The sequence below is a fragment of the Sapajus apella genome, unplaced genomic scaffold (genome assembly GCF_009761245.1).
Source record: "Sapajus apella isolate SASKATOON/1434 unplaced genomic scaffold, GSC_monkey_1.0 scaffold6, whole genome shotgun sequence".
In the NCBI taxonomy this organism is placed as follows: domain Eukaryota; kingdom Metazoa; phylum Chordata; class Mammalia; order Primates; family Cebidae; genus Sapajus; species Sapajus apella.
In genome coordinates this window covers 72,693,447-72,716,868 of record NW_022436946.1, presented here as the reverse complement: position 1 = coordinate 72,716,868, position 23,422 = coordinate 72,693,447, and the positions used below count along the sequence as shown (strand labels likewise).

The following is a 23,422-nucleotide window of genomic DNA, read 5'->3' as shown; positions in this document are numbered from 1 at the left end:
ATATATATACGTATACATAGATATACGTATATCTATGTATACGTATATATATTTATATAAAACATACGTATATATATATACATATATGTATATATACATATACATATATGTGTATATATATATATACACGTATATATATATTTTTTCTTTTTTTTAAATGTTTTTTGAGACTGAATCTTGCTATGTCGCCCAGGCTGGAGTGCAGTGGCATGATCTTGGCTCACTGCAACCTCCACCTTCTAGGCTTAAGCCATTCTCGTGCCATAGATGCTGAGTTGCTGGGATTACAGGTGCCTGCCACGACGACTGTCTAATTTTTGTATTTTTAGTAGAGATGACATTTCACGTTAGCCAGGCCAGTTTCAAACTCCTGACCTCAAGTGATCCTCCTGCATCGGCCTCCCAAAGTGCTGGGATTACATGTGTGAGCCACTGTACCTGGCTGGTAACTCTATTTTAAGTTGAGAAATCTCCAAACTGCTTTCCACAGTGGTTGAATTAATTTACATTCCAATCCAACCAACAGTATGTTATCATTTCTTTTCTCTGCAACTTTGTCAGCCTCTGCTTTTTACTTTTTAATAAAAGCCATTCTGACAGGTATGAGATGATACGTCATTGTGGTTTTGATTTGCATTTCTCTAATGATTAGTGATAATTATTATTTTTTCATATTTGTTGGCTGCTTTTATGTCTTTTATTAAGTGTCTGTTATGTCCTTTGCCCATTTTTTAATGGGGTTATTTGTATTTTGCTTAAGTTCCTTGTAGATTCTGGATATTAATCCTTTATTGAATGCATGGTTTGTGAATATTTTCTCTGATTGTGTAGGTTATTTGCTCTGTTGAGAGTTGCTTTTGCCATGCAGCAGCTCTTTTATTTAGTTAGGCCCTACTTGTCAATATTTGTTTTTGTTGCAGTTGCTTTTGGGGATGGAGCCAAAAATTCTTAGCCAAGGCCAGTGTCGAGAAGGGTATTTCCTAGTTTTTTTCTAGATTTTTATAGTTTGAGGCCTTATCTTTGAATCTAATCCATCCTGAGTTGATTTTCATATATGGTGAAAGGTAGGGGTCCAGTTTCATTTTTCTGCATATGACTAGCCAGTCATCCCAGCACCATTTATTGAATAGATTCCTTTCCGTATTGCTTGTTTTTGTTGACTTTGTTGAAAATCAGATGATTGTAAGTGTGGAGCTTTATTTTTGTGTTCTCTATTCTGTTCCATTGGTCTGTCTGTCTTTGTACCATTACCATGCTGTTTTGGTTACTGTAGCTTTCCTTATAGTTTGAAGTCAGGTAGTGTGAATACACTGTGATCTAATAGGCTTTTATTCCTGGGATATAAGGCTGATTCAGCATAAGCAAATCAATAAACGTGATTCACCACATTGACAAAATTACAAGCAAAAATCATCTGATCATCTTAATAGAGGAAGAAAAAGCTTACTGTAAAATCTAGCATCCCTTCGTAATAAAAAACCTTCAACAGACTATGCATCAAAGGAACATACCTCAAAATAATGAGTAATGTATGATAAACCCATAGCCAATGTTCTGCTGACCAGGTAAAAGCTGAAACTGTTCTCCTAGAGTGGTCTCGAACTCCTGGACAATCCTCCAGCCTTGGCTTCCTGAAGTGTTGGGATTATAGACATGAATTATTGTTCCTGGCCAGCAGACCTTTTCAAAGTAATTTACTGACTAAAGGGAACCCTGCTGAAATGTTTTCGAGAAGTTTCAGTTTCTGAACTTTGGTTCAGGAACCAAAATGCTTAATAAAAGATTGTGCTAGGTACACAACAAAACTCACTAGCCACAGCCAACTGTTACTTCATGCCTAGTTTTCTCACAGTATCTGGATACCAGGGAAGCTAATAGCCTTAGGATACACTGATACAGGTAAGAGGAGTTGCCAGTTTAAAACTTGTGTGCCAAAGGTGCATATAACATTGTTTTGATTAGCAGGGCCAAGACTTGGCCAGATGAAAGAGTAATCTTTTTAAAAGGCATACTTAGTATATCTACCCCACTCCTTCCTACACCCCTCCACTGGAATTTAAGATCCCTGAGGGCAGGGATTTTGCCAATTCTGTTTGCCCTTTATTCTAATTGATTGTTTTCCTATTAGATAGAAGGCTGTCTGAGGCCAGATACCTTATCTCTTTTTGCTCATTTTTATGCCCCCAAGTCCTGGCAGTATGTGGTACATGGTAGGAGACTAAATAAATAATAGTTAACAGAATGAGTGGCTCTGGAAGGCAGTCTTGGAAGGGTTTTGTTTGCCATATGTAGTGCTGCTTTCTCCTTTTTGTTATCTTATTGTAGCACTTTCAGCCAAAACCCAAATTACTTTTAGCTGGTACTTAATGTCTAATACCCTAAATAAATAATATATATATATATTTTGTTGTTGTTGTTGTTTATTTTTTCTTTTTTTCTTTTTTTTTTGAGATAGAGTCTCACTCTGTCACCCAGGCTGGAGTGCAGTGGCACCGTCTCGGCTCACTGCAGCCTCCATGTCCTGAGTTTCTCATGCCTCAGCCTCCCAAGTAGCTGGAATTACAGGTGCGGCCTCCACACCTGGCTAATTTTTGTATTTTTAGTAGAGACAGAGTTTCATCATGTTGGCCAGGCTGGTCTTGAACTCCTGACCTCAGTGATTTGCCCGCCTTGGCCTCCCAAAGTGTTGGGATTACAGGGGTGAGCCATAACACCTGGCCTTACTGTAACTGTATTTCTAAACCGGTAACTTTTGAAGATAATGGTGAGATGGTAGGCAATGGCTCATATTTTGTGATGTGAATCTGCCTGTAGTATGTAACACATAGATGTTTCTGGAGTTAACTTTAGAGATGCAGATAAAAGAGAATATAGTTGTGTGTGTTTTTGTTACTTGTGCCTACAATAAATTTGTTCCCAAAGATCCTCCTGATGATAATCTTTTAACATTTTGACACAGAAAAAATGAAAAATTAGTGTAGTAGCTTTGAAAGGCCATGGATTGCTTTCTATGAATTACATAGTGCTTCTGTGGATTACTTCTACATATTACTGTAGTGTTTACATTAAAAATACATCTTAATTGTCAATTAAGTACTAAAAGTAAGATAATTTTCAGTTGATGATGGGGAATTACCTCTTTTAGAATAACTGTAGGAATTTCCAAGGTTTAAAATTTCCTTAACACCAGTAATTCTTCATTTTTTTTTTTGTATTAATGCAATATAGTTAGAATATGGTTAAGACTTTTAGTACAGTAGCACTGGGAATTGAAACTATTTTTATAAAATTCCCTTTATGCTGAGTGTCTTTTTAAGTACTCTTCATATGCAAACATGTTTAGTTAAAATGAGTATTGACTGCATGGATTTTCTGAAGGATTTCCTGGGAACAGATATTAACATATCTAAAACAATTTTGTTGTTTTTGGTAGGATGAATGCATCAGACTTCATTAATGAGGAATAATTTGTATTATAAATATTTAGGATTCCAAAAACATTTAAATGAAGACATTTAAAGAAGAGGTTTATTCTAGTGAAAACCTTGCACTAGTTACAAAGTGATCCTGGCCAACATGGCAAAACCTTGTCTCTACTAAAAATACAAAAAAAATTGGCTGGATATGGTGACGTGTGTTTGTAGTTCTAGCCGTTTGGGAGGCTGAGGCATGAGAATCACCTTAACCCAGGAGGCAGAGGTTGTAGTGAGTTAAAATCATGCCACTGCACTCCAGCCTGGGTGACAGAGCAAGACTCTGTCTCCAAAAAAAAAAAAAAAAAAAAAATTAACAGAGAGGGAAGTGAGTGTCCATGGCTGCTTCCAGGCAGAAGCACATCATCATCACATAGAATAAGTCACGTTCAGATAAAAAACTGGGCCACAGTCACTTGGTCCAAGGGCAGTGACTGTCTTTGATGACAGCTCAGTATGGCTGTCTCTTGGATTATATTGTTCCAGTCTGGACTGGGAGTTTGCCTCTGTATAGAGTTCTTGGTTAGAATTAACTTTCCCTCAGAATTTTTAAAGCATTGTTTTATTGACTTACTGCTTTGAGTGCTGTTGATCCTTAGAAGGACCTGTTCTTTTTTCTTCTTTTTTCACTAATCTCTCTGGAAATGTGTAGCATGTTTTATTTATTTCCGGTGTTCTGAAATTTGACAGTGGTGTCTCTGTGTATCTGCTTTCTAGTACATTGTTGAGGACTCCATGGAAATTTTGACTAGACTTTAGAAAATCATGTCTTTTGGTTCCGGTGTATTTTTTTTTTTTTTTTGGAAATTTCAAAGCTTTCTTTCTCTCTTTTTAGGGAGTTGGCGTGTAGAGTGATATTTTTCCTGGTATTTTGATGCTGGATTATTTTTACTAGGCTGATACTCATACATTATTTTCCTTTTTCTCTTTTCCCTCTATTTTCTTTTGTTACAGGAAAGGAGTCCCGATCCAGACCACAGGAGAGGGTTCTTGGGTCTCACACAAGAAAGAATTCGGGATGAGTTCATAGAACAGAGTGAAAGCAAGTTTATTAAAAAGGAAAGGAATAAAGAATAGCTACTTCATAGACAGGGCAGCCCCAATGGCTGCTGGTTACCCATTTTTATGTTTATTTTTTGATTATACGATCAGAAGTCTCTCTTGTCGCCATCTTGGTTTTGGTGGGTTTTAGCTGGCTTCTTTACTGCAGCCTGTTTTTTCAGCAAGGTCTTTATGACCTGTATCTTGTGCTGACCTCCTATCTCTTCCTGTGGCTAAGAATGCCTTAAATGCCTAGGAATGTAGCCCAGTAGGTTTCAGCTTTTTTTTTTACCCAGTTCCTATTCAAGATGGAGTTGCTCTGGTTGACATGCCTCTGATGCTATCTCTTTCATTTTATCTTAACTCTCCGAAAGGTTGCCTCATCTTTATCTTCTATAATGTCTAGTGAATATTTCATCTCTATTATTATGTTGTTAAAGAAAAATTATTCTGACACTTGTTAAAACAGCAAGGAATACTTTATTCAAGACTCTTGTGGTAGGAGTGGTATTAGTCTGCCAGAAATGTAGACTGCTCAGTCTGCCATAACAAAATACCACACATACTTTTGTATTCTAACAACAGAAATTTACTTTTTCACAGTTTTGGAACCTGGAAATCTGACATGAGTGTGTCACTGTGATTGGGTTCTGATAAGAACACTTTTCCTGGGTTGTAGATGGCTGCCTTTTCTCTGCATGTTCACGTGGCCTTTCCATGGTGCATATACTCGGAGACTCCCTGTTTCTCTCTCCCTCTTATTATACGGCCACTAATCCTATCTCATTAGAACCCTACCCTTCTGACCTCATTTAATCTTAATTACCTCCTAAAAGCCCTGTCTCCAAATACAGACACATTGAAGGTTAAGGCTTAAACATATGAATTTGTGGGGGAACAAAATTCAGTCCATAGCAGTACTTTCAGTTCATATTAAAGGGTATGTAGTAGGGGAGAGCGACGGGCCTCAACTCTGAATATGGCAGAGACAGCTGGGGATTGTGAACCCAGAATATCTGAGACAGGTCTCAACCAATTTAGAAAGTATATTTTGCCAAGGTTAAGGATGCACCTGTGACACAGCCTCAGGAGGTTCTGAGGACATGTGCCCAAGGTGGTCAGGGCACAAATTGGTTTTATACATTTTAGGTAGACACGAGACATCAATTAACATGTATAAGATGCACATTGGTTTGGTCTGGAAAGGCAGGACCAACTCAAGGCAGGGGGAGGGTACTTCCAAGTCATAGGTAGATAAGAGACAAACTGTTGCCTTCTTTTGAGTCTCTGTTTAGCTTTTCACAGAATACATGTTTACATGTGAGGGGAGGGTAGAGAAAATAATCATTTACGCATTAGTCTGGCTTAGTGAAACATTATGGTAGAAGCAGCAATTAGATATGCGTTTGTCTCACATGAGCCTCAGCAGGATGACTTTGAGTTCTGCCTATCCTTCGTCCACAGGGAATTCCCTTGTGGGCAAATTGTGAAGGAAGTATGTAGCGTTTAAAATAAATCTTTGTAGCTGTCTTGTTTAGGAATAAAATGGGAGGCAGGTTGGCCTGACGTAGTCCCCGGCTTGACATTTTCCTTGGCTTAGTGATTTTGGGGTCCGAGATTTTTTTTCCTTTCACAGGATTTATAGCCAAGGAACAGAGCGAGTGGATCAGTGAATGGAAAATTATTCATGGAGACCTCAAGGGCATGGAAAGTCTTGCCAAACTGACTTAACAGAATCTTTGCTGAAGGCAGGTCAAGGACTTAGAGTGTTAATGGAAAAAGCAAACTGTAAAATATTTAAAGAGGTTTATTCTGAGCCAGTATGAGTGACAGTGGCCTAGTGAACAGTCTCAAGAAGTCCTGAGAAAGTGTACCTGAGGTGGTTGGCGACAGTTTGGTTTTATACATTTTAGGAAGGCAGGAATTATAGGCAAAGACATAATCAATACATGAAAGGTATGTATTGGTTCTGCCTGAAAACTGGGAAATCTCAAAGCGGAGGGGATGGCAGTAGGGGGAGCTTATGGGTCATAGGTGGATTCAAGGATTTTCTGATTGGCAGTTGAAAGTATTAAGCTTTGTCTAAAGACTTTAAGTCGGTAGAAAGAAATGCTTGAGTTAAGATAAGGGCGATGTCAGCCGGGCCTGCTAGTTGAGGTTTGTAATCCCAGTACTTTGGGAGGCCAAGGCAGATGGATCACTTGAGGTCGGGAGTTTGAGACCAGCCTGGCTAACATGGTGAAACCTTGTCTCTACTGAAAAAAAAAGAAAAAAAAAAAAGCTAAAATTAGCTGGGCTTGGTGGCAGGTGCCTATAGTCCCAGCTACTCAGGATGCTGAGGCAGTGAGGCAGAATTACTTGAACCTTGGAGGCGGAGGTTGCAGTGAGCCCAGATCGCCCCACTGCCCTCCAGCTTGGGTGACAGAGTGAGACTCTGTCTCAAAAACAAACAAACAAAAAAAACAACAAAAAAAAAACAAACGATCTATAGATATTGAGGTTCTTGTTATGTAGAGAAGCTTCGTAGTTAGCAGGCTACAGAGAGAATAGATGGTAAATGTCTCTTTTCAGACCATGAAAGGTGTCAGACTTAGTTAATCTTGCCTAGATCCTGGAAATGCCTGGCGCATTAATTACTATGAAATTCACTACAGATGCAAATTTCCCCCACAAAAGACAGCTTCCCAGGGCCATTTCAAAGTATGTCAAAGAAATATATTTTGGGGTAAAATATTTTGATTTCCTTCAGGGTTTGCCATCTGGCATGTGATGCTGTACCAAAGTCAGGTTGAAATGTGTCTTATTGCTGTGAATAATCTGTTTTGTCAGTCTTACGATCTCTATCTTAGTATTAATATTGGTCAGTTGTGCTTAAATTCCACAAGGGAGGGGACATAATGCGGCGTGTCTGACCTCCCTTCCTGTCTTGGCTGGGAATTCAGTTTTTGAAGTTCCTCTGGGTTTCCCCCACTGTGTCCATGAGGTGTCCCCATTCAGTTGGTTAAGTGTTTAGGATTTTATTTTTGGTTTATGACATGAAAGGTGGGGGATTGGAACTGGATCAGATCTTAAGAGTTGGAGGGTCTTTCTAAACTGACTTAGGATTCTTGCTAAAACTGGGCTGTGCAGGCCTAGCAGAGATAGAACAGAATTAAGGCCAAGATTGAGGCCTAGTTGAGGAGAGGCCTCAGAGGAGCCTAATTAAAGTTTGTTGGTCAACGAGAAAGTTTCGGCTAGGTGCAGTGGCTTATTCCTGTAGTCCTGGCTACTCAGAAGGCTGAGGTGGGAGGTTGCCTGGGCCCAGAAGTTCGAGGCTGCAGTGAGCTATGACTGTGCCATTGCACTCTGGCCTGGGTGAAAAAGTGAGACCCTATCTCCTAAGCAGTTTTTGTTTGTTTGTTTGTTTGCATACTCATAATTGTTTCTTGTGTTTCTAATTCCAGAGTCTTCTCCAGAGAATAACATCTAGGCTTCCCTTGGTGGAGATTGAGGGGGCCAGTTTGTCCATCAGCACGGAGTGTGTGTAGTTGGTGTTAGGAAATCTCTTTCTCAAATGACGTTCACCTGGTTTTCCTTATTTTAGATTTCTTTTCACCCTTGTTCTGGAATGTTGTACTGAATTTGTTGTATGTTTGAGGATTCTGTAGTGTAATTTGGGTTGGTTTTCATGTTTTCCAATTCATGCCTTGGAATTCAGCTCTCTTGTGGTTGCTGTTGGTTGCCTCTCAACCATTTGCTTTCCAAATTAGAAAATGCTTCTGTTGTCTCCTTTTTGCTTCTCTCCATCCTCGTGGGCTGATGTATTTTTAAAGAACTCCTGTACTGTAGATTTAGGGCTTTGATGAAGGAGCAACATTAGATGTGTGCCTTTAAATTTGTTACCTTAACTGGGAAGTCATAGTAAACAGTTCAAAATAGGAAAATAGTTTGAGTAGTTTAATTTGCCATTCTTTTTTGGACTTTGAGGTTTTGCTTTGCTGTGATTTTTCTTTCCTTTTTTCACTGTCACAAATTTTACACACAGTGGTTTCAGATAATTTTTTCTAAATGATCCCTTATGTCTATTCTGAAATTTCTCTTTGTATTTAAAATCACCACAACTATTATCTTAAAACTGATGGGTGGCTTCAAACAAGGGATATGGGGGGAAGGAAAGAGAAAAGGTGGGGGGGGTATGACTATTATCTATTGGGTGTCAGTAGAACAATGATCTCAGTTTTATGTCACTTAATCCTAACAGCAATTCTGAAAGGTAACTGATATCCCACCATATGGATAAGGACAAAGATAAAAATCAAAGAGGTTAAATAACTTGCCTAAGAGCTTGTCAGAAAGTGGTGGAGCTGAGTTTCAATTCTAGGTTTTTTTTTTTTTTCTCCTCAGAGACAGATCTTACTCTGTTTCCTAGGCTGGAGTGCAGTGGCACAACAATACCTTATTGCAACTTCGAACTCCTGGATTCAAGTGATCCTCCTGTCTCAGCCTCCTGAGTAGCTAGGACTACAGGGCTTTGCCGTCATTCCTGGCTAGTTTGATTTTTGTAGAGGCGGAGTCTTGCTGTGTTGTTCAGGCTGGTCTTGAACTCCTGGGATCAAGTGATCCTCCCACTTTGGCTTCTCAAAGTGCTTTTTTTTTTTTTTTTTTTTTTAAATCCAAATTTTTCTGTGTGTGTTGATACATAGTAGGTGTACATAGTATGGGGTACATGAGATATTTTGATACAGACATATAGTTTGCCATAATTACAACAGGGTAAATGAAGTATCAAACAGCTCAAGCATTTATTCTTTCTTTGTGCCACAAACAATTTACACTATTTTACACTATTTTAGTTATTTTTAAATGACAATAAGTTACTATTGACTGTAGTCACCCTGTTGTGCTATCAAATACTAGATCTTATTCATTCTAACTATACCTTTATACCCATGAACCATCCCTATTCATCTTCCCAGCCTCAGTTATCATTTTACTCTCTATCTTCATGAGTTCAGTTGTTTCAGGTTTTTCTTTTTTTTTTTTTTAAAAAAAGCTCCTGCAGATATGTGAGAGCATGTGAGGTTTCCTTTCTCTGCCTGGCTTGTTTCATTTATCATAATGACCTCCAGTTCCATCCATGTTGCTGTAAATGACAGGATTTTTTTCATGGCTGCATAATACTCCATTGTATATGTGTACCATGTTTCTTTATCCATTCTTCTGTTCATGGACACTTGGGTTGCTTCCAGATCTTGGCTATTGAGAATAGTGGTGCAATAAAAATGGGAGTGCAGATATCTCTTCAATATACTGATTCTTTTCTCTTGAATATATAACTAGCAGTGGGATTGCTGGATCATATGGTCATTTTATTTTTAGGTTTTTGAAGAACTTCCAAACTGTTCTCCGTAGTGGTTGTGTTAAATACTTTTACAATTACAGTTTTAGAATATTCTGTTTACTTACTATTACCAGTGAGTTCTGTACCTTCAGATGATTTCCTACTGTCCTTTTCTTTTGGATTGAAGAACTTTCTTTGACATTTCTTGTAGGACAGGTCTGGTGTTGATGAAATCCCTCAGTCTTTGTGAAAATATTTATTTTTCTCTTATGTTTGAAGGATATTTTGCCTGGATATACTATTCTAGGATAAAAGTTTTTCCCTCAGCACTTTAAATATGTCATGCTACTCTCTCCTTGCCTGTAAGGTTTTCACTAAGAAGTCTTTTGCCAAATATATTAGAGCTCCTTTATATGTTACTTGTTTTCTTTTCTCTTGCTGCTTTTAGGACCTTTTCTTTATTCTTGACTATTGGGAGTTTACTTTAAATGCCTCTAGGTAGTTTTATTCAGGTTAAATCTGTGTGGTGCTCTAGGACTTTTTTATGCTTGGATATTAATATCTTTTCTTAGACTTGGGACATTCTCTGTTATTATCCTTTGAATAAATTCTCTACCTTGATTTCTTTTCTCTACCTCTTCTTTGAGGCTAATAACTCTTAGATTTGACGTTTTGAGACTATTTTCTAGATCTTGTAGGCTTGCTTCATTCTTTTTTATTCTTTTTTCTTTTGTCTCTTATGACTGTATATTTTCAAATAAGCTCTCTACAAGCTCACTAATTCTTTCTTCCACCTTATCAATTATGCTACGAGACTTTGATGCATTCTTCCGTATGTCAGTTATATCCAGAATTTCTGCTTGATTCTTTTTATTTCAGTCTCTTTGTTATATTTATCTGATAGGATTTAGAATTTCTTCTTTGTGTTGTCTTGAATTTCATTGAGTTTTCTCAAAACAGCTGTTTTAAATTCTCTATCTGTAAAGTCACATATCCCTGTCTCTCTGGGATTGGTCACTGCTGCCTAACTTACTTCCTTTGGTGAGGTCATGTTTTTCTGGATGGTCTTGATTGTGGACATTTATCAGTCTCTGGGCATGGAAGAGTTAGGTATTGTAGTCTTAGCAGCCTGGGTTTGTTTATATCCATCCTTCTTGGGAAGGCTTTCCAGGTATTTGAAGGAATTTGGGTGTTGTGCTCTAAGTGTTTGGTCACTGCAGCCATAACTGCTTTAGAGGGCACTCCAAGCCCAGCAATGCTATGGTTCTTGCAGATTTGTAGGAGTATCACCTTTGTATCACCTTCAGTAAAATCTGGGAGAATTCCCTGGATTATCAGGCAGAAACTCCTTTTTTCTTTCTTTACTTTCCTCCAAACAGGTGGAATCTCTCTCTCTCTCTCTTTCTTGTCTCTCTCCCTCCATCTCTCCCTCCCCCCACCCCCTTTCCACCTCCCTCTGCCCCTGTCTGTCTCTCCTCTCTCCCTCCGTCCCCTGAGCTGCCTGGAGCTGGGGAGTGGTGACAAAAGCACCTCTGTGGCCACCACTACTGTGACTCTGCTGGGTCAGACCTGTAGCCAGGACAGCACTGGGTCTTGTACAAGGCGCATGGTAGCCACTGCCTGGTGACCACCTGTGTTCACTCAAGGACCAAGGGCTCTACAGTCAGCAGGTTGCAAATCTAGGGAGGCTTATGTCCTTCCCTTCAGGGGAGCGAATTCTCCCTGGTCCCAGACAGGTCCAGAGATGCCATTTGGGAGCCAGGGCCTGGAGTCAGGAACCTTAGAAATCTACCTGCTGCTGTATTCTGAGCTCAGCTGGCACCCAAGCCACAGACAAAGTTCTTTTCATTCTTTCTCCTCTTTCCTCAAGCGAAGAGTCTCTATGGCCACCACCATCCCAGGCCCATGGTAAGTACTGCCTGGCTCCTGCCAATGTTCACTTAAGGCTCAAGAGCTCTTCAGTCAGTTTGTGGTGGATGCTGTCAGCCCTGAATCTCTCCTTTTAGAACAGTGGGCTCCTCTCTGGCCCAGGGCATATCCAGAAATGCCATCCAAGAGTCAAAGCCTGGGATCAGGGATCCCAGGAGCCTGCTTGGTTCTCTGACCCACCCTGGCCGAGCTGGTACCCATGCTGCAGGACAAAGTCCCTCTTACTCTTCCCTTCCCTTTCCTCAGTCAGAGGCAATCTCTCCCCATGGCCACCACCGCTGGGAATGCGCTGGGTCACACCTGAAGCCAGCATAGCTCTCAGTCTCACCCGTCACCCATGGTGAGTATTTCCTGACTACCAGTGCTGACTATTCAGGCCCCAAGGGCTCTTTAGTCACCAGGTGATGAATTCTGCTGGGACTGTGTTCTTCCCTTCAAGTCAGAGACTTATCTTCGCTTAGGGTGTGTTTAGAAATGCCCGGCAGCTAGAGCCTGGAATGGGGGCCTCAGGACTTGCCCTGTACTCTGTTCTACTATGACTTGCGAGACAACGTCCTCTTTACCTTTCTCTCTTCTCTCAAGCAGAGGGAAAGAGTCTCTAACCCAGCGGTGAGCTACACTGCCTGGGGTTGGGGGAGAGATGGCGCAGACACTCCCTTGGCCGCTCAGCTGGTGTCTCACTAGGTCCCCAAGCCCGTTGACTCAAGCCTGTCATAGCACCAGGACTTGCCCAGAAAATGGCATCCTATGTAAATATGCCACTAGTTAGCAGCCTCTTAGGTTTATTTGGGACTCCACAGCAATTTAGGCTGCTGTGGGGCTTGCTGAGATGAACTATTTGCCTCTGGCTAGGACTTCTCTAAATGCTCTGTTTGTGAGCTCTCACTCCCACAAAACTGTAGATTCTCTCCCCAGACCACATTGCTGCTTCCAGGGAATGGGGAGAGAGAGCATGGTGCTGAGAGTTGAAGACTGTCTTTGCTACCCTCTCTAGTGCCTCTTTCTTTGATGTGATGTTAAAACCAGGCACTGTGATTGCTTACCTGACTTAGTTCTTATGCAGATGCTTTTTGTGTGTGTGGATGTTTGTTCAGTATGATGTTCCTGAAGGGGAAATGATTGCTGAAGCCTTCTATTAAGCCATCTTGCTCTGTCTCCTTTCCCTAAAGTGTTGATTACAAGGGTGAGCCACTGTGCCTGGCTGAGCCTAGGATTTGAAGATACTTCAGGCTGACAGTGGCTCATGCCAATAATCCCAGCACTTTGTGTAGTTGAGGCAGGTTGATTGCCTAAGCCAGGAGTTCGAGACTTGCCTGGGCAACACAGTGAAACCCTGTATACACAAAAAATAAAAATTATCTCAGCGTGGTTGCATGCACCTGTAGTCCCAGCTACTTGGGAGGCTGAGATAGGAGAATGTCTTGAGCATGGGAGGTCAAGGTTGCAGTGGGCCATGATTGCATCACCGTACTACTGTACTATAGCCTGGGTGATAAAATGAGACTCAGTCTCAAAAAAAAAAAAAAAAAAAAAAAGATTTCAACTTTTCTAAGTCTGCCACCTGTTTTTACTCTTTCCAAACTGTGTGAATAATTCATTCACTTACCAGTGAATATTGAGTTGCTTACTGTGTGCTGGGCCTTAGAGACACAGAGAGGAATAGTGCAAGTCCTGATGAAACAGAAATGAAATGATTAGATTTACCTTTTGGTAGGATTACTAGTGATATGTGTGGAGCAGCATGAGTAGAAGCAGGCAGCTGAGTTAACTACAGAAGTCCCGGTAAAAGATGATATTCACCTGAACTAGGACAGCAGAGGAGATACAGAGAAGGAGGTGAATTTGTGATGCCTACTGGAGGTAAAGCTGACAACATTAGGGAAGTGATATGAATTGGAAGGAGCTAAGGGGATTGGGGTTGATTCCAGGTTTAATTTGAATGAGTGTTGTTAGTGCCTTTGCTGATATAAGGAAAAGCAAGCTGGAGTGGTAGACCACAGCAATAATAACATCATAATTATGTTACACCTATTAGATATGTTCATGAAGAGGTGTCCAGTAGACAAGTAAAATCTGGGAACTCAATGGAGGTTTGGGCTAGAGCAACAACTTTGAGCATCACTCTCATATAAATGGCATTTAAAGCCATGGGACTAGATATGATTAGGGAAAGAGTACAGATGTATGTGTGGTAATATAAGTCTGAGGTAGTGGTATTGGTTCACTTCTGTGGAGACTCTTCTTCTAATTTGTCAACTTGGAATTATAGATAAACCTGATAACATTTCCTGAATAGGGAAAGCAACTCACTTTGTAGCCACTGCATAGACGACATTAAAACCAATAAGCAAGTTGTAAACATGCCAATAGTTAGCAGCTTTTTGACCGAACTGTGTGCCAAATGTCCTTGACCTTTATGAAACAACACCTGAGAGCATCCACTTGAAGATCCCAGGTTTGAGAATGCCACACAAAAAGAGGATTATGGCACATGAGTCAACTTTTCTTTTTAAATATAGATAAGTAGTGAAAAAGTATAAGTTCCTGTGAAGATGCTGAGACTACAACATCTGGGATCATTCCCTAGCTGCTTCACTGTTACACATTAGTCTCATAATGTTTTAAAACATTAAACAAAATATTTTGCATGTCATGGATTGTTTTGGCTATCTTGATAGAATTATAAATGTTAAATCTCAGAATGCTAAGTATGAAAGAAACTATACAGGAATAATTGAAAAAGTAGGTTAGAATCACAATAGGCAAAAACTGGAAACAGTTCAAATATCCATCAACAGGGCAATAGGTGAACAATTGTGGTATAGTCATTCAGTGGACTAGTACACACAACAAGGTTAAATATGTTGAAAGCAAAAACATTGTGTTGAATGAAAGAAGGCAGATATGCAAAGAATATATACGGTATGATCTCACTTATATGAAGTTCAAGAATAGGAGAAACAGTAGGGATGCTGATGGGGATGGTTATTGACCACAAGGAGTCATGAGACAACTGTTGTTTTATTTTGGAAACAGGGTCTCGTTCTGTCACCCGGGCTGGATTGCAGTGATCCAGTTGTAGCTTACTGTAGCCTCAAGCTGTCCTCCTGCCTCTGCCTTCCAAAGTGTTGGCATTCCAGGTGTGAGCCACCACTCATGACCTTGATTGGAGTGTTTCATAAATGGCTATATCCATTTGTCCATATTCATCAACTTGTATACTTAGATTTGTACATTTCACTGTATGTCAGTTTTACCTCAGAGAAAAATAGGAAAAAAACAAAAGTAGCATGCTGACTAGTTCTGTGGGGCTGAGCTTAGGGAGCACATCGCTGCATTCTCAGCGAGGGAAAGTTTCCCAGAGATAATAATCTCTCTTTTTATCCTTTTCATTCCACAGTTGATTTATTTTTTTCAACTCTTAGCTATCTCCACACAATAATATCTATTCCTGTGACTGTTTAATTTATTGTGCAAATGCAGAATACTTTAGGTAGCAAAAAGGAGTGCTGTTATAAATTACACTCAACAGGTAAAAGCTATGATTGTTTGTTTCTGTTCTAGTCAGAGGATTGCACTCGACTGCAGTCATACCTGAAGGAGGGCAGTAGTAGAGCAGGTGTACCTGAGGGTGGAACAATCTCTTCTTGGCCTCATCTAAAAGTAGATAAAGGGGCCGAGGTCAGCAAGATGCAAGGGAGGAGGTGAGGATGTTGTGTAGCAGGGGTAGATAGGTATGGTAGTTGCAATTTACATTTGAACTTTTGAAAAAGATACGTTATTTTATGTACATTTTGAAAATGATCATGTTGCTGTACTTGTTCCTTTGAAACAGGTGACAGTGGATAGTGGAAACAGGAGGTAGTGGATCCTCCTTCAAAAATGGAGGATGGAAAGCCTGTTTGGGCACCACACCCTACAGATGGATTTCAGATGGGCAACATTGTGGATATTGGCCCCGACAGCTTAACAATTGAACCCTTGAATCAGAAAGGCAAGGTGAGTTTCTAAGAAAGATGTCGAAATATGATTTATTTCAAATATAGATGGTTTTTATTTTTTTATTATTATTTTTTTTTTACATAAAATATATGTCTGTCTTCTTAATGAAGCAGATATTTGGGAAAGTGTATTTCTGGTAAGTGAGTCTGTTTTCTCCTGACTTATTTGATTAAATCAGAAGTATGTGCCCTAGGGAAAAAATGGTATGCTGTGATAAAATCAGACGGAAATTTAGTGAGCCTTTCATTGTTTGTTTTTTCACATCTGTTTGATCGTCCAGTTCCTAGTGAGCCTTTCATTCTTAAGAACTAACTATATGATAAAATATAAACAAAAATGACATTTTTATTCCTTGTGCCACATTACTAAAGTTATTCGTGTATCTGTGATTGATCTGTCACAAAGTAAAAATATGAAAAGTGAATGGGGTTATCAGATTTTACTTTTTTTGCCTTAGCTTCTATTATAGTCTTTTTTTTTTTTAAAAAAAGCTTTTTGTTCACTTGAACTTACTGCTCTCTATCATTTTTGTGATAATTTTTAAAACACGAAAGTATGCTTTAATTCTGTACACATGGTATTTATTTCTTTTTATGTTTAGACATATGCTAGGCAGTATTACAAAATGAAAGTCTCAGGGAAAAGTGACTAGGGGTTGTGACTCGTTTACAGAGAAGGCATCATTGTACATACCTCTTTCAGTCTTCATGGAGACTGGTATAGTCTGCTTTTGTGGAACTTCACTCCATTCTCAGAGAGTGAGGGAAAGTTTCTCAGAGGAAATAATTTCTTTTTATCCTTTTGGTTTCAGAAGTGATTTATTTTTCAACTCTCAGCTCTCTTCACACAATAATATCTATTCCTGTGATGTTCACAATTTTTAGTTTAACGAATATGCCTGTGAAACAGTTCTTCTGACTAAATTAAATTTGTAGATGTCATTTCTGTTTACTTTAGACTGAAAATGTTCATGAATAATTTATATTCTACGATACATGGTTAACTAATGCCATATAACTACCATCCTTCTGGGAACCTTAGAAAAACAAGGTGGATCTCTCATGAGGTCTCTTCACAGAGAAAACTATTCTGTTACTGTAAACAACCCAGGAACTGAAATGCATAATGTATAATGTGCCATGTTAGAGGAGGCCAATTAAAGATACCCTCAGGACAAGAAAGACAAAGTGTTTTTGGTTTTTCCTCTTATTAACAGATACCTATTTGTACTTACAATTCAGTACATACTTAAAAAAGGTAAGCTTGATTACATATTTGAAGGCTTTTGATTTTTGTTTAATATATTTTATAAGCACAGTAAATCAAAAGACCAAAACGAAATTGAGAGTATATTTCCTAGGTTTATGTATGTAGGTGTTACGTATATTTTGTTGTATCCATAGGTGACGAAACAGTTCAGTTCAATTATAGAAGAAACTCAATTTAATTCTATTTCATATTTTAAAATGCTTTAAACTCTGCCTTATTAATATTAATCAGGTACATGTGTAGATCCAATAAAAACAGTTTACATTAGGGAGGGATATAAATTTCATGGACCTGTAGTTAATTTTGTGAACTAAAATGAAAGTTTTTTCCACAAAAAATTTTTTGAGGATTAACAAGTTCTCAGAGATGACTTTTAATCTTAATTTCCCCCCCTACTTTCTGACAGGGTCTTAATAAACATACTGCCGTAATAACCAGACAGTTAGCAAGATCCTTAAGAGAAGCAATCTTTTGCTTAAATAATTCATGGCCTAGAGATCATCAGCCTCGAAATATTATTAAGGAATTAATTACACAACATGGTGGGCTGGTCGTGCACATGTTTGTGCAGTGTGTACACAGTGGAAGTACAGTGGAAGTGTAGATGAGGGAGATAGGAGTATGTCTTGATGATAGCAATGGCTTTTCAAGGTTTTTGTTTGTGACCCATAGTAAGAAACAGATTTCACATTGCATTAGGTATGTTTATTATGTGTATGGGTGAATCTATCAGACATAAATTTTACACTTCAGCAACTGTGTGTAGTGCTTGCGTGTGTTTACTTACGAATGAAACAATTGGTCAAAAGAAACATCCTTAACACATGCTATGCATTCTGATATTTTCTAATGCGTTTTATTCTTTTAAAAATGCTTTTTTAGGCCAGGTGCAGTGCTTACACCTATAATCCTGGAACTTGGCGAGTCTGAGGAGGGAGGGTTGCTTGAGCTCAGAAATTCAAAACTAGCCTGGGCAACATAGTGAGACCTCGTCTCTACAAAAAATTTAAAAAATTAGCTGGGCATGGTGGTGTATGCCTGTCTTAGCTACTTGGGTGGCTGAAGTGGGAGTATCACTTAAGCCAGCAGGTCAAGGCTGGAGTGAGCCATGATTGTGCCACTGCACTCTAGCCTGGGTGAGAGTGAGATCCTGTCTCCAAAAAAAAAAAAGAAAGAAAGCTATTTTAATCTACTCAATTGGTTTCATATTCTGTATTTGCAGCAGTGGCAAGAAGCCACTCTGAAGCCTCATAGGCTGATGCCCTAAATTTATGGCATGGAAGGGTCTGCATTTTCTTTTCCCTGTCTGCTTTGCCAGCCTTACGTTTTGTCAACCAAGTTTCCCCTTCATACTCTTACACTATATTTATTATTGTATGCCTGTTTCTTCTTCTTCCACAAGTAGTAAGACATGCCACAGGTGATGTTAGATGCTATGTGCTTTCTGCCATTGCTCACAGCGTTCTTGCCTGGAGTGCCACTCTCCCTCTCCATGCCTTTTTTTTTTGAGAAGGAGTTTTGCTCTTGTTGCCCAGTCTGGAGTGCAGTGGTGTGATCTCGGCTCACCGCAACCTCGTGCAGTGGTGCGATCTTGGCTCACCGCAACCTCTACCCCCTGGGTTCAAGCGATTCTCCTGCTTCAGCATCCTGAGAAGCTGGGATTACAGGTGCCTGCCACCACATCCAGCTAATTTTTTGTATTTTTAGTAGAGACGGGGGTTCATCATATTGGACAGGCTGGTCTCAAACTCCTGACCTCGGGTGATCCACCCGCTTTGGCCTCCCAAAGTGCAGGGGTTACAGCCGTGAGCCACTGCACCTGGCCAATCTCCATACCCTTTTGCTTAGAAAATAACTTACTTTTCCTTTAAGACTCTGATTGAGGTCACCTTGTTTATGAAGTTTTTCTACAGACACCCAGTCGTACCTCCTCCCATTCAGTAGAATTGACTGTTGAGAAATTTTTCCTTTGAGGAGGGGTATAAATTCTTAGCTCTCCTTTAAACTTCATTGGAAATAATTGTTTACTTTGTCTCCCCCTCCCTGCTAGACTGTATTATCTTCTCAAGTGCAGGGGCTATTTTATTCTGTTATTGGAGCTTTATGCTCTGTATTTGATTTGTGGTAGATATTTAATGCCGAGTGATCAATATATGCTTTGTTACATGATCTTCTTTTGATAGCAGAAAAAAACCTTCTCCCTCTAAGAGAAAACAATTAATGAAACATTTTCTCTTTAAGGAGGGAGGAAGATGGGGCTAGTGGTAATTTAAGGAATAAAGAAGGAGCGAGAGAAAACATCTTTGAGTACTCCTTACTGGCCTTCTAGCCTGCTCTTAATTTTCTCATTCCAGCAACTCTTTGTCATTGACTCCCCTCATCCCACTCTCCTCTCTTCTAACTTCCTGGTAGCTTTTTAATTTGACATGGCTCCTGCCAGGCTAGAGCTAAACCCTGAAGTCTGGGGAGCCTGTAACCCTCTTGCCATGGCTGTGAAAGTTGGGCACATAGACTTATGACATTAGCAGTTATTACTGAATGCATTTTCCTATAGAATCATTATTATAAATTGTGGATTGTTTTATATGACCCTTAATATACGTAATACACATTATGGGTTAGTTTTGCTTTTGTGTCCTGTCCTACAAACTTTTCCACATTTATAACATTAAGAACATGTGTACATGTGTACTGGGTTCCAAATAATTAACTTCCAGAGCTTTTATAGTGTAACAATTTTCAACATTGGCTATGACTTGGAATCGAGGTAATCCCAGCAGCCTGGATTTTATTCTTTATAGTTGGCTTTACACACACACACACACACACACACACACACACACACACACACCCTATAAATATTATTTTAAAATAATTGAACCATTTTTTCTTGCAATTTTCTTTGATATAATTAGAAACTTTAACCGCAGAGTAATTGTAATTGCTTGAGAAGTACTGTATAAATTTATAAATAACTGTGAGAATGGCATGGATTAAAATTTAATTTGGATGTAATTTGAGATCATTTGTTCTCTCTTACGAGATGTTATCTTAATTCTGCAGTGTCTACTATAGCATTTAAGTGATAAAATAAATATAAGTTTATGCATGCATACTTGTAATTTTATAGATGAAATATTTTGGAATACTTTTTATATTTCTGACAGATTTTTGTGTAGGAGTTTGTGTCAAATACATTGGTACAGGAGTTTGTGTCAAATGTATTTTACTCAAACAATAGCTATTAATATAACCCTTTGGCTATATCAGATTAAATGTTACTTTTTACTTTTTTTTTGTTTGTTTGAGATGGAGTTTTACTTTTGTTGTCCAGGCTGGAGTGTAATGGCATATTCTTGGCTCTCTGCAACTTCCACCTACCGGGCTCAAGTGATTCTCCTGCCTCAGCCTCCTGAGTAGCTGGGATTACAGATGCCCACCATCCTGCCCGGCTAATTTTTGTATTTTTAGTAGAGGCAGAGTTTCACCAAGTTGGCCAGGCTAGTCTCAAACTCCTGACCTCAGGTGATCCACCCGCCTCAGCTTCTCAAAGTGCTGGCATTACAGACATGAGCCACTGCACCCAGCCACTTTTTCCTTTTTTAAAATACTAAAATTGTTGTATGTTTACACATTAACATTTTATTTTAAAAAATTGTTCAATAGCATATGTTTGTAAATTTAATATTAATATACCTATTTTTTTTGTCCTTCTCTAGGTGTTACAGCCAAGGATACTTACTTACTGATTGTTTTTGTTGATTTCATGTCCATAGTAATGGTAGATAATATTTTTGAGTAAAGTTGTTATTCTGTGTTGGGGTTAATGACTTGTTAAATAGTAGGATCTGTATTATATTTTAATAAAGAGCATATTGTTGCCACTATTACAGTGTATGTAACCAATTAAGCCCTTCTATTGTTCTTACTATTTATAAGCCTTGAGTTCAGTGAGTATTTGTTTTGTTTGTTAGACATTTTTGGCTCTCATAAACCAAGTGTTTCCTGCAGAAGAGGACAGTAAAAAAGATGTGGAAGATAACTGTAAGTACCAAATTAAAAATGAATTCTCAGCACAGAAAAGGAAACTTCTTTTAAAAAAATAAATTCGTGGTTATATTACTGATACAGTATACTGGTTCAGAAAAAAATCTAGTCTTTTGACTCGAATGTTCATGTGAGTGAAGGAACTCGAGTCTTACATTTATTATTGTCTCACATTTGCATTTTGGTGAAAGCGTCTCAAATATTCTTCTGGTGTTATTTGAGTTGTATAAATGTGGGGAATGGTAATAATTTACTGTGAGGCTTGAACCAAAGATCTTTTGTTAACAGTTTTGAAAGTTATTGAATCGTATCTAGAGTCAGGTGGTTTTTATAGTAGTACATGTGATTTAATCATTTGGAAGTGGAGTTAGTAGGAGTCATGTAACATCACTGTTGGAAGCAAACAAGCATATAAAAAATTCTATATAATTACTAATTGAAAAATTAATTTCAGAATGATATTAAAACACAGTATTAATTTGATTTTAACATCTTAACATGTTTGATGAAAAAAGCCTTTCTCTGTGGAACAGGCCACTGTTTATCCTTACATTTTTAAGATTAAGCAGTAATCATTTCATATTGGAGGCAGCAGTGTTAACAGTTATGTACACTTGTCATGGATTTCATTAAAGGTATCTGACGCTAACAACTCCCCATTTAAGAAAAAAAGATAGGCCAGGTGCAGTGGCTCAGGCGTGTAATCCCAGCGCTTTGGGAGGTGGATCACCCGAGGTCAGGAGTTTGAGACCAGCCTGACCAACATGGAGAAACCCCATCTGTACAAAAAATACAAAATTAGCCAGGTGTGGTGGCACATGCCTGTAATCCCAGTTACTTGGGAGGCTGAGGCAGGAGAATCGCTTAAACGCAGGAGGCGGAGGTTTTGATGAGCCAAAATTGTGTCATTGCACCCCAGCCTGGGGAACAAGAGGGTAACTCCATCTCAAAAAAAAAAAAACAAAAAGAGGTAGTGTTAACAATTATGTACAGTTGTCATGAATTTCATTAAAGGTATCAAACTAAAAACTCTTCATTTGAGAAAAAAGAGAAAGGAATAGATTTGTTATTACTGATTTTCCCTGGAATTCATATTTGAATAAGCCTGTAAAAGCCCCATATGTAGAATGGGGGCAGCATAGTGTGGTGGGAATAGTGGGAGAGCCATGAATTGTAACTGTAGAGTCAGGCAAGCCTACATTCTGATTCTGTCTATGTGAGGAGGAGGCTGTGTGCTCATGGGCAGTTTATCTCTCTTTGAAATTCTCATCTGTAGAATGGAAGTAATGTGTGTTGTATGATTAGAGATGATATACTTAATGTGCTTGGCACAGTGTCTGATGATGCTTAGCAAATGGTAGCGGTTTTTATTAGGTGCAAGAGGTTGAGGAAAAAAATGTAGAATTTCCTTCCTTTCCAAAATTGCTGGAGAGTTTGATTAGATAATAAATTTTTGAATAGCAATCAGAATAAAATAATAGGGAATGGGGCTATTCCATATCTAAAATAGAAAATTCTTCTCTGTTGAAACTTATTAAGGTATGGAGAAATAGGAATCAATCCTTTTCATATATTAAATTGTGTGTTGCTAAATGTAACAAATGGTTTTGAGTTGTTTTTAATCCAGTTCTTTAAATGTGCTTTTTCCATTTACTTTATCTTGCTCTACTTGTCTAACTTTTAATTTTTCGCAGCCTCAGTATGTGCTGTCTCTTGCAGGTGTTTTCCTTGGTGATGCCAGATGGCAGCAATGTCAATGTGTAGATGTTAACTATTCTCATAAGATAGTAGCCCACCCCTACTGAAGTCCCTTTTCTGAAATCACATTATTAACACAGCTTTGATTGTTGAGTTTAGAACATAGGGTTTCCAGCTGAAGTGGTTCTATCACTTAGTACTTTCATCTGAAGCATGCCACCATACCACTGTCCTCTGCCAAATGACACACTGTAACAACACAAAAGTATAGTGGTAGCTTAGGGTTATTATGCACTTGCACACACACACACATGCACACACAGGGTCTCAAATGCATATTTCTAAAAATCTTTTTTTCTTCCTTATATTATAGTAGTAATGTGATGATTAAATGATGCCTGTAGAGAGTGTTCTGAAGTATGCGATAAAGGTTGTGTTGAAACAGAGGAATGTGAAGTCTTTTTTTTTTTTTTTTTAATGAAGAAGGTGGGGATGATAATGAGCTCATTTCATTCACACCTCTCTATGTGTTGTCTTTTGATAGTGTCCTAACAATGTAGCAACATTTATTATCTACTTTTAGGTCTAAGTCTCCCTCCTTCCTTCCTTCCTTCCTTCCTTGTTTTCTTTCTTTCCTTCCTTC

General features: G+C 38.8%; 1 protein-coding gene across 4 annotated transcripts in view; it reads left to right on the top strand.

The window, feature by feature from the left end:
- Positions 1-23,422, top strand: part of MYO6 (myosin VI) — a 162,785-nt gene that overhangs the window by 42,212 nt on the left and 97,151 nt on the right. For all 4 annotated transcript variants that reach the window (XR_004268021.1, XM_032275472.1, XM_032275470.1 and 1 more), the window contains exons 2-3: positions 15,599-15,762; positions 21,009-21,078. Coding sequence is in view for 3 of the 4 variants with exons in the window: in XM_032275472.1 (XP_032131363.1) it covers positions 15,646-15,762; positions 21,009-21,078 (187 nt within the window). In the remaining variant the exon portion in view is untranslated. The remainder of the gene's footprint in view (positions 1-15,598; positions 15,763-21,008; positions 21,079-23,422) is intronic.